The sequence below is a fragment of the Colobus angolensis genome, unplaced genomic scaffold, assembly GCF_000951035.1.
Source record: "Colobus angolensis palliatus isolate OR3802 unplaced genomic scaffold, Cang.pa_1.0 Scaffold104, whole genome shotgun sequence".
NCBI lineage: Eukaryota > Metazoa > Chordata > Mammalia > Primates > Cercopithecidae > Colobus > Colobus angolensis.
This window is the reverse complement of record NW_012111364.1, coordinates 8,845,321-8,857,679: the sequence shown is the minus strand read 5'-3', so window position 1 is coordinate 8,857,679 and position 12,359 is coordinate 8,845,321. Positions and strand designations below refer to the sequence as shown.

The window sequence follows — 12,359 nt, the reverse complement described above, 5'->3', positions numbered from 1 at the left end:
ATAGGAAATATCTGGAGTCACTTTTAACACTAGTCTGAACATGTAGGATAAAGGAATGTGTGTTACTGAACTGGGATTGCCAATAGATATTTAACCCAATGTGATTTGGTGATGATGTTATTTCTTCAGATTTAATTTCATAATTTCCTCACTTATCTCAGACCACTCCGTCAGTTCTCTTTCTGCCTTAACTGGTTCCTCTAAGTAACATGGGATCAGTCACTTAACCTCTGCTGTATCCTTTCAAAAATAGGCCTTTGTCATGGAATTTCCTCTCTAAACATCTCTAAAGTTCTGTTGGTGTGAAGAATTAGTAAGTCTCTTCTGGTTATATGAATTTAAGAAAACACTTAGGTTAAAGAGGGAATATTGAATTTTAATGGTCCTCCCTTAAAAGGCTTTACAACAGATTTTTTAGCTAGATGAGGTGGGAATATATATGCTAGCACCAAATTCCACTTCTCAGTCATCCAGCAGTTACAGCAAGCCAGGAGCTCTGCCTGTGCCTGAGTTGGTCATGAATAGACAAGTGAGGACTGCAGAGGCAGGAAATACGGGGTTAGGTTGATTTCCCTCTATTAGCAGCAGCTTAAACCAGCATGCTGGGCAGCACTGTCTCCTATTGGCTACAGCTGCTGAGAGCAGCAGGCTGAGGGTTGACCTATATCTGTCAGGTGTAGGTCAAACCCTGAATTTGTTTGTTGCAAACTTCAGTCTTCTGGAACGCCAAGTTTCACTTGTGCTCAACCACATACAATATTTTTATCAGGATCTGTGATATCCTCCACCTGCGAAGAGCTTGCATCTGTGGGTTTCCCTCTCTGGATTCTTTTGCTTTCTTTCTCGCTGCCTCTCCCTCCTGTCACCCTCTTACCATTTTTGTCCCCTGCTTCCGTGTCATCCTCTGGCTGAGAAGGGTTGAGATGGTCACAGCTGTGCTCCTTCTAGTAATCACAGTAACACCAGCCCTTCTCTGCCTGCCCCAGTTTCCATCTGACCAAGCTATGCCCGTTCCTTTCAGTTGCAGTTATTGCCCCAGGTTGGCACAGCCTGTGCACATATGTGCTCTTCTGGGCCACCATGGGTTTCAGAATGTGTCAGTTGCTAATTACAGCTGCAGCTGTGGACAGAAATACAGCACACATTCAAAATATGGGTCCTAAAGTTCCTACACAGTAAATGTTTCTTTATAGCTTTAAGGCCATTTTTTTTTCTTTTTTTTAAAGATAGACTTTAAGTATTTAGACATGTATTTTTCTAGATGAGAGAATAAACGACTTGAATTTTCATTTATTCAGCCACCATCTGTGACAAAGGTCCTTTCCCTCTGCCTTTGGTCTCAATCAATATATGTATGTTGTTTTGGGACTTCATTGGTATTATGTTTGTATTTATTTACACTGACATCACAATGCGAAACTTATCGTAGTCAGTTCTGCCTCCATGCTAAAGCATCAGTACACTGTGGGCTTCCACTTACAATGCAGAAACTGCATTCCATGACCTGTTATCATTTCTTCAACGAGGCCTTGTAGTAATAGTAAAGAAGCCCAAATGATGGAAAAATTATTCTAGCACCTCAAGTCCCCAAGCATACAAACTACATCACGGTAATTTGAGATGGAAAAGACCTATTAAGTCATCCCACTGATTCTCTGAGGACCTGTGGTGTTTTTTCCCTCTCCGACATGCCGATCTACTTTTTAATGCCTTTTCCAATTGTAAATGGCACAAGTGATGGGGTTTCCACCCTTCCCAAGGGATGATGCCGTACAGCCTATAATAGATCTCTCCATTAGGGCATGTGACTCGTTCAGCTGCCTAAATCATCTTTGTTTTGACTTTCATTTCCATCACTCCTCCTGCTGTCCCCTTGGACACTAAATAATTTCTCTCTGTGCCCGCTATTTACACCCTTCAAGTACTTGTGACCGATGAACCAGTCCCGTTAGAGCCACGTGGTCATGCTGGGAGACTTGTCTCTTTCGTCTTCCCTCTGAAGGCAGTCCCTTCAGACTTATAAATCATATTTGTTGCTCTTCAATGAATGCCCATCAGTTTCTTAATAATTTGCCTCATTTCTTTGTTACTGACGCTGCTCAGGAAAATCCCCTTTGTCTCCGTTGCTGCAAAACAAGAAGATGATGGTAGTAGAATCTCTGCTAACAGAAAATAAAGCGGAGCTTTTCAGCTACCAGGTATCTTCCTACCCAGGACAATGGAATCATCTAGTCAGTTATCTTTAACTCTCTTACTTGGGGTGCACAATTGCTATGTTAACAGGTGTTAGGTGTGCATGTGGAGACAGGGATAGTTCATCTATATTTTATCTGGCCAGCCTTTGTTGTGGTGTATTTAGTTAATGCCCATTAGCTGTTTAAGTCATATTTCCCCACCAACCTCAATTCCCAGTTGGAAAAGCTTCCTTGAATTCCCTCAAGAGAATGCTAACCTCCTCCTTTCCATTAATACGCCCATGTTTACTGATACTAAATTGTGTGACATCAGCATCTTTGTCAGAGGAGGAATTCCTTTGTTATGAGAGAGGCAGAGTGTGCCCGTTACCTTGAATGAACATGGTTGGTACTGCAAACCAGGATATTCTGGCAGTGGGTTTTGTAATTCCAGGGTCAATAGTGTTCAGCCTGTCCCGTCTGTACCCCTCTCCAGAGCCTACTCCCTGGCTACTCTGTGTGCTTGTACACCATCTAAAGTACTGACTAATAAGGTCTGGCCTACTGTGCTCATTGTTCATATTTATGCAATAATAATAATATCAACATAGTGCTTCACAAACTGTTTTTGTCTAACTGCATCATCCTATTTAGTAGTCACAACCATCCTGTGAGGAAGGAATTATCATCTTTCTTTCACTAGGGAGGATACTGAGACTTAGAGAGGCTCTATTGCCCCAAATTTCACAAACATTCAGTAAATTCTACTTTGGAGTCCCTCTTGTCATCTCTCTGAAATCACTGGAGAACATGCTTTGTGAGCAGTATGTGAAGAGGCACTAACTGCATATAAGTTCCTAAAGTCACTGAAATGATGGCCATGGCATAATGTTTATCTGTGTTCTCCTTTTGGCAAAAATAGAGTAGCTAGACATCATCCACAGTTTTATATGAATCCTATTATCAGTAGGATAATTCAGTTGTTATTTGATGACAGAAAGAGTATATAAAAATTTATATGACATAGCTTGCTATCTCTTTCTAAACAATAATGTAATATTATTAGGCATGGACTAAAAGTAAGTTTATCTATTCAAATGCCAATTCAGACCCTAAGGGTACCTGTTTTTCCTGCAAAGCTGATGAGATTATACACCTAAGATGAAAGAAGAAAGCTATGTTTCAATAAATGTTAATAACATGATTTGAAGAAGCAAAGAACTGAAAAATACTGACTTTTATTTATGAATAATATAAAAAGCAGAAATGTAATTTTCTACAAATACATGGTGGTAAAGAAGGCACAGCATCCTAAAATCATGTTAATAGCTAAGCAAAAGACATTTTATTTATTCTACAACTGATTTTCAAATAGGCTTACCAATATTTTAAATTTGGCATAAATGTGGTTATGGTAGGAGAAAAGCCTGTACTAAAAGGGTTTTATCCTTTAACAAACTGAAGTGACATCAAATAAATAAATGACTCTTCAGCTCCAGCATTCTGAAAAAAACCCAGGTCGAGAAAATTATGCGTTTTGTTGTTACCTCTACCAGTAGTCCATTCCTTCTTATTGCTGAGTAGTATTTTATTGTATAGATAGTACACAATTTGTTTATACATTCACATGTTGATGGACATTTGGCTTCTTTCCAGTTCTGGGGTATTGTAAATAAAACTGTTATGTATATTTGTATGCAAAACAAAGAAGAAAAAGAAAATTATGCATTTAAGTGAATTGCCCTCTTCTGTGGCCTGGCCAGAGAAGGCAAATTGCAAATGTATGCATATATTGCCAACACATAGAAATGTGTAGAAGTCACCATGTCTATCAATAGGGAGGGAAGAATTATTTCTTCTATATTAGCTTGTGGGCCCCCACTGTCTCATGTAGGGCTAACTCTAAATTGGGCTTTGTGGCTGGACTGGATGGTGCCTGTAACTTTGTAGGAAAAAAATTAAGCCAATGCATCTTTGAAGATACATTCTTAACTATGCCAGCTGTACCTTACAGTACCCACTGTTTAACTGTGAAAAAAAGGGGGGGGAGGGGAAATGCTATCATACTTATTGCTTTTTAAAATTACTGCAAATGCAATACATGCTTACTATGGCAAAATTTAGAAACTCAGATGAGGAAAAAACAAACTCAGATACTTTTCATTCCAAAAGAACAACTTTTGACACACCCTTCCAAGCCTTATCTACATACCTGTATATGATATGTGTGTGTGCATATATATTCATCTTTTTAAAACAATAAGTTTTGGGTTGAAATCTGCCATAGTACTAACTAATTGACTACTTTGTTCCTTTAACTTAAGCTCTCTGAAGCCCTTATTGAAGAACTGATGCTGTTTTGGGCTGATATAAATAGGGTGACAAAAATACTTTAGTTATGTTTTAAAAAATACATTTACTTTACATGAATCTTATGAGGTTATAGGTCTTTTAAAAGTACAAGACCTTTTACAGTCAAACCATGGATAAATATAATGCCTAGAAAACGTATTATATCTGTTATTATGGACATTATTAAGGTAAATGAATCTTTTCCAGGGGTTGCAGTGTGTCATTGAATTCTTGCACAATACAAAGGGACATTTTTCTTGGCACCACTTAAAATAATGGCACAATTTATGATGGTATCTTAGATTTGATGAAGTATTTAATCAAATCATGAGGTACTGGATGAACTGTCTTCAATAGGGACATCATAGATGTTTTAATATTTGTGAATTATCTTAGGATAAGCTGGAAAATGCTAAAGAAACATTCATGAGAATGTCTGGTCTTGTGAGCAAAAAGGAAAAGCATTGTCAGGAGGAACTTTAAGCTTTAAGTGGTTTCAAGAAAAACGATGCTGCCAATTAAACAACAACAAGCCACTCATTTAAAATTTTATTCAAATTTCAGGGCCAGGTGCAATGGCTCACACCTGTAATCCCAGCACTTTGGGAGGCCGAGGTGGGTGGATCACCTAAGGTCAGGAGTTTGAGACCAGCCTGGCCGACATGGTAAAACCCCGTCTCTACTAAAAATACAAAAATTAGGCGGGCGTGATGGCAGAGGCCTGTAAATCCCAGCTACTGGAGAAGCTGAGGCAGGAGAATTGCTTGAATCGGGGAGGTGCAGGTTGCAGTGAGCCGAGATTGTGCCATTGCACTCCAGCCTGGGTAACAAGTGTGAAACTCCATCTCAAAAATAAATAAATTAAAATAAAATAAAATAAAATTTTATCCACATTTCAGAGATGTTAAAATGTAAAAAGTTTCTTATAATAAATAAACCATGGCATTTATTTAACACCTACACATTTCATAGACAATATTCAGTCATATACCATGAACAGATGTTTAGCACCCACTACATAATAGGTTATGAACAGAGAAGTTCCAAATTAGAATGGCTATCTTTGACATTTAATTCATTTATTTATTTTTGGATTGAAATGAGAACAAAAAAGTTCATATTTTAACATTTATGTTTCTATAGAGAATATTCTGTTTCCATACCTTACATTGCAGTCTCTCAGTGGGAGCAGAAGCCTTCCATGTGATCTTGAGTGTCTTTATCTCCTTGTAATTTGCCCTCAGAGATAACAAAATTCTCAGTTAGACTGCCCTTTTACCTTAAGAAGCATGACTCAGTTCTTTCCTTGCATCTTCAGGCTGCCAGTTAGTGACTTAATTCAGTTTTAATAAATTCATCAGGCTTGGAAAATGCAGATTCATTCCGATTTATGTGTATTATATCTTTTGCTGGGCCAGTCTAATCACCAGATTTTACAGATGAAGAATGTAAAACTCAAGCCAGTTAACTGATTCGTCTCTAATCATTGAGAAAGGGTTTTTTCCCTGTCACAGATAGTCTGTCCAACACAAAGTCCTGTTCTCTTGAAGCCTCCCTTAGTCTTAACAGATCCAAATATGTTCTTTCAGTTGCCTGAGAAATCCATTTTCTTCTAAATTTTCTGAAATTAAAATTCATCCTCTTTTTAACATTCTGCCCTGTATTGGCAGATCCTGTCTAGTTTCCAAATTTGCAGTCATACATTTTTCCCTAGGGAAGAGAAAGAGATATCCCCTATTTATCCACAAGAGTAAACTGCTACCTGGAATATATACATACAACCACTACTTCCTCAAATATAAATTAGCTCTAAGTGGGAGAAGGTAAGGGAACAACCTTTCATAGACTCCCATCCTTTCCCCTTTGAATTTTTACCTTGAATTATCTAGCTTTCTTGCTTTAAAATGGATTATCTGTAAAGCATGCGATAGAAACAGAAAGAAACATAAAATAAATGTTGAAAATGTGAAATTTTGATTAAGTTAAAGAATCACACTGAGCCTATGCAAGAACGTATGGGACCCTATCATCACTGGTGGAATCAGTTTATCCAGCTGTGTCCTAAATGATTATGGTTTATTGAGCCACCTCTGAGCACCTCCCCGTCTTCCCCAGTGTCCTGCTTCCTTGGGCCAAAAATAAACCTGTTAGCTGGAAAACAAGCTAGATGAGTGTATTAGTCCATTCTTGCATTGCTATAAAGAACCGAAGACTGGGTAATTTATAAAGAAAAGAGGTTTAATTGGCTCACAGTTTCACAGGCTATACAGAGCATGATGCTGGCATCTGCTCAACTTCTGGAGAGGCCTCAGGAAACTTACAGTCATGGCAGAAAGCAAAGGGCAAGCAAGCACCTCACATAGGCAGAGCAGAAGGAAGAGAGATATAGTGGGGAGGTGCCACACACTTTTTTTTTTTTTTTTTTTGAGATGGAGTTTTGCTCTTGTCGCCCAAGCTGAAGTGCAATGGTGCGATCCTGGCTCACTGCAACCTCTGCCTCCTGGATTTAAGAGATTCTTCTGTCTCAGCCTTCTGAATAGCTGGGCAAGGCTTGACATAACCCAGAACAATATTGAGGTCAGGTGCTGTGGCTCATGACTGTAATCCCAACACTTTGGAAGGCTGAGGCAGACAGATCACTTGAGCTAAGGAGTTTGAGACCAGCCTGGGCAACATAGTAAAACCCCATCTCTACCAAAAATACAAAAAATTAGCCAAGTGTGGTGGTGTACATCTGTGGTCCCAGCTACTAGGGAGGCTGAGATGGGAGGATCACCTGAGCCTGGGAGGCAGAAATGGCAGTGAGCAAAGGTTATGCCAATGCATTTCAGCCTAGGTGACAGAGTGAGACTGTCTCAAAAAAATAGAAAATAAAATCTATTGAGACAAGTCTGTGGTGTGTGTGTGTGTGTCCAAATGGACAATGATATTTGCAAAGAACTTAGATGTGCTTTTTCTTTGTATTACAGTAAAGGACATAGCTAAATTCAAAGCTACTTTTAATCACAAATAAAACTAAAAATTATCTCCAGAGAGACAAATATAATAAATAATTACATAAAAATAAAAATTCAAATAACATTGTAATTACAGAGTTCTAACATTTTATTGATCTTGCAAACATTTTTGGTAATATAAACATAGGAAAAATGATTTTAAAAATTGAATTATATTATGACTTCATTTCCTGTTTTCATTACTCATTAAAACGTTGATAAGTATGGAGAATGAAATGAGCTATGTAATTACAATGTGTCAAAGTTTCCTTTAGATGCCATCTACATTAACTGCAAGTCTATTTTAAAACTAAGTATGTGTGCCAGGTGGCTGATAGGAAATTCTTAGATCGACAACCATTTTTTTGCAGAATTTTTCTGTTCTTTAGCTAACAATAAGAACATAACTACCAAGATAACATTTATTGAGTGCTTACTATGTTCCAGGCACTGAGCTAGGCCTAGCTTTAAAAGTATGATTTTATTTACATCTTAAGCTGTAAGAACCCCATGAGCTAGCTATGATTATTATCTTCATTTTATACACATAGTATCATGTGCTTAGCTGTGTGTCTTCTGTGTGCTTTCTGAGTAGAGGGTTTTAGGCAAGGGCTAAAAGAATTCTGACAGTTGTATATGATAGTTTAGCATAATAAGAAATTATGGCCAGATGCGGTGGCTCACACCTGTAATCCCAGCACTTTGGGAGGTTTAGGTGGGCGGATTGCTTGAGGTCAGGAGTTCAAGGCCAGCTTGGGCAACCTGGCAAAACCCCATCTCTACAAAAAATACAAAAGTTAGCCAGGTGTTGTCATGCATGCCTGTTGTCCCAGCTACTCAGGTGGCTGAGGTGGGAGGGTCACCTGAGCCTGGGAGACAGGGGTTGCAATGAGCCATGATTGTGACACTGCACTCCAGCCTGGGCAACAGAGTGAGACCTTATCTCAAAAAAAAGAAAGAAATTATATGAAAAGCTGATTTTATTTCCAGTGTTGGAAAGAGTGACAGTTTGCTGCTAACAGTGGGCTCTATGCTATTTAATAAATTCTTCCTCACCCTATACAAAGTTCCATTCCTAATATAATGTTATTCTATTCTAAATTTTAAAACTTTTGCAGAAAATCATTTTACGTGTGTGTGTGGTATGTGCAAAGCATTCTTTCTAGTAATATATGTAGGACATGTTCAGTTTAGAAAAATGTAAAGAAGCCCAGAGATGAAAATAAAAGTCATCCTTTATCCCATTAACCACAGGGAACTACTATTAATGTTTTGGCATATGTTCTCTCAGTTGTTTTTATATATGCATATGTAAATATATATTTAAATTCAATTAGAAACATACTTTACAGCTGAGTTTGGTTTTTCTGGTTTTTTAAATTCACTTGATAATATGTCATCGACATTTTCTTATGTCATTAAAATTTCTTCCACATAATTCTAACAATAACACAAAATTTCATTATATGGATATACTCTAATTTATTAGACTAATTTCTTAATGTTGGATATTTAAGTAGGCGGAGGAAGCTTTAAATATAAATAGCTAAAGTCTTACTCATGCTATAGGCCTCAGATCTTTAATGATTAAAAAAATGTGCCCAGTAAAAGCCTTGGACTAAAGCTCTATTGATCTGAATTTTAATCTAAAATTGCAGGGCTGAAGGTGGCCTCAGAGGAATATAGTCCATTTTTCTATTTTCAGACAGGACTGTATCACTATCCTAGATGTATGTCTCTAGAAACTATTCTTGAATTTAATGATAGCAGAAGGTTTCGTAACATTGCCCAATGTAGCATTCCAGTGAGTTGGTCCTGTAGCACAGACTCTGGAAGTAAATGGACCCTAAGACCAAATACGAGGGAAAGGACTTTGACCTTTGACTTTGACCTTGACTTTTCTACCTCCTCATTCTTGGTTTCTATCAGTCTTGCAGGGTGTCTGTGAAGATTCCATGAGATAGTATACATAGAGTGCATAGCAGTGTGAATGCTGAACATATGCTTTTATTTACCCTGTTCCTCTTAAATCTTTAACTGATTTCCTTACATTCTTTCTATGATGAAAAATCCCCAAACACCAATATCTATGGCACTAAATATACCTGAAGGCCATAACTAACCCCTCCTTGAACTTCTTCTGCAAACTAAATAAAGCTAAATCATTTGACTTTTTCTAGAGTCTACATTCATAATTCTTTATTAAATGTAAGACCATCCTAAACTGTAGGACCCCAAATTAGGCAGGATTTATTATAATTGCTCTGGGTGGTGATAGAGATTGTGGTGTAAGGTATAAGAGTACACCTTATTCATTGTTATGTTGATGCCACTATAGCAAGAACTTGCTGGATTCTTATTTTAATTTCTTTCTTTCTCTCTTTTTCTTTCTTTCTCTCTCTCTTTCTCCTTTCCTTTCCTTCTTTTCTTTTAATTTTTTTTTTTTTTTTTCCAGACATGGAATCTCACTCAGGCTGGAGTGCAGTGGCACTATCATAGCTCACTGCAGCCTCAAACTCCTGGACTCAAGTGATGATTCTGCCTCAGGCTCCCAAATAGCTGGGACTATAGCCATGCACCACTACACTTGGCAAATTTTTAAAATTTTTTATTAGAGATGGGGTCTTATTATGTTGCCCAGGCTGGTCTCAAACTTCTTGTCTCAAGCAATCCCTCTTGCGTCAGCCTCCCAAGTTGTTGGGATTACAGGTGTGAGCCACAATGCTTGGCTTGAATTCTTAAAAAGAACTTATGATGTAATTAACTCGGGTTGTACTTGTAGGCCATCATGACAAGGATGACTGCTTTTCTGTACTGTACTTATTTCTTGGTTCTGATTCTTTATCTTACTTAGAAGCAGCTCCTTCATTGTTTCAAGTTGGTTTCATTAATTAGAGTCAGTTTTACTCCTATGGTGTTATCTACACACTCTTTTTTGTTACTTGTTTTGTTAATTTTGATTACATTTAGAGGCAAATGAATTTATGTGCGCTTCCTCAGATCAAGGTGAAACCATGACACATCTATGTGGTAAAGTATAGCTATGACATAGAAATAAAGGGTACCTCTTTTTAAGCAGTTTTCTCTTAATGTAAGTCCAATAGTGCTGAAATTGTCTTCAGACTTACAAGTTTGAGTATATTTTAGTATGTCATCTGTGTGGATTATGAATTTGTAGGCTTTGGGTCTGAAAGCTGTAATTATCAATGTTTGAAAGACATCTGTGAAGGTGAGGATATGGAGACAATTAGCCAAACGTTAGATATATAATTACCACACCCTGCCTTCCTATCAGGAACTCTGGATATTTAAAACAAATTAGGACCTTTAGACAGGCCCTTCTCTTATCAGGGTGCATCATCGGGTTGCCCTGAATGTAGGTAATCAATCTCTTAGGCAGTAAGTGTCCTCTCTTGCATATACTATTAGCTCACAGGTCTTTCACAGACCAAGGTGGAAAAGATCCATGCCTCTCAATTACATCCCTGGCTCTTGCTACAGAGGCAATTTTTATAGTGAAGAAAAAACACTGGGGAAAAAAGTCACCTAATTTTTATAGTGAAGGAATCAGAAGACCTGACTTCTACTTGTAGTCTCTCATGTGCTATCTGTGACCCCAGCCAAGGTTGTGGGCCTCCATTTCCCCATCTGCCAAATGGAGACAGCATACATGTTCTAATGTCACAGAATTGTTGCCGTGATACAAAAAAGTCACAGATCTGAAAGTGCATATAAAAGTTCCGTGAAGTTTCTGTAAAACCCAGGAAGTAGGGAAAAAATCATGCAGAGTCACATCATTTCCTTGGAATTTTGAACATTTGTTTCTCTTCCCATCTATGGCTAAGTACTACACATATATGTTTTTGATATTTATGAAACCATTGAGTACATAGTTACACTATGAATAGTTATGACTGGAAAGTATTGAGAAAAATGACAAAATTCCTTGTTATTGATAATTAATAAAGGAACTAATCCTTTCAAGGGTAAAGGTACTTAGACTTGGCTCACAGCACTTGTGCTCTAACTGATTTCCTTTTAAGAAAACTCCTGAAGAGTTTTCTAAGCACAAGTGAAGCAAGATTGGACCCTGAGTATGGAAAGTGGGCAGCTAAAGCTTATTTCCTCAATAACAAGTTTAAGTGCCTTATTTATTTTTGTATTATTAAGTGACCCTTGTAAAAATACTTTGTTGAGTAATGGTGCTGTGGCAAAACTAAAGTTTATTTAGGACACTGCTCCGCCCAAGGTGAGCAATTAAAGCAGGTGTGTAAACCTACTCCCCTGGGCTCCTCCACGCAACCTCTTGAGTAGTGCTAGAAATGAAAAAGGGTGTGGGGCAAGGCACATGGCATGGCTGGGGGTGAGAAGAAGTTGGAAGGGCAAGAGGAGGCCCCATGAAAGAATGAAAAAAGTGTGAAGGTTGATAGGGAATCTATAACTAAAAATGGATTCTAACTGATGACTGATATCACCATGTCAAGTTAATACAAATTTAGGTGGCATAAGATTGATTAAAAAACAAACAACAAAAACATTCTTTTTCCCGCACGGTATAATAATAGCCATCTTATTTTAAATGTATCCAGGAAGGGTTGTGTGTGTTCGTGTGATCAGGTTTCCTCACTTCCCACACCTGGGGAAGTATCAGCTAATATTGGTTTAGCACTAATTTATACCTGATGGTCAGGGTCAACTAGAATGGAGAAAAACTGGTACAAATTAGAGGGGCTCTGTGGTCCCAGAAAGCAGTTTGGGCTGCGACTATTGTGTATCAATACAAATCAGTTTTTCTAGGAGGAAATGGAAAGAAATTTTTCAAGGACCCGAATCTATT

The 12,359-nt window shown here is 37.9% G+C and overlaps 1 protein-coding gene across 1 annotated transcript in view; it reads left to right on the top strand.

The window, feature by feature from the left end:
- The first annotated feature begins 1,080 nt into the window (after positions 1 to 1,080).
- Positions 1,081 to 12,359, top strand: part of GLCCI1 (glucocorticoid induced 1) — a 155,200-nt gene continuing 143,921 nt past the window's right edge. The window contains exon 1 of the mRNA XM_011943520.1: positions 1,081 to 1,175. Within this exon, the coding sequence (XP_011798910.1) occupies positions 1,081 to 1,175 (95 nt within the window). The remainder of the gene's footprint in view (positions 1,176 to 12,359) is intronic.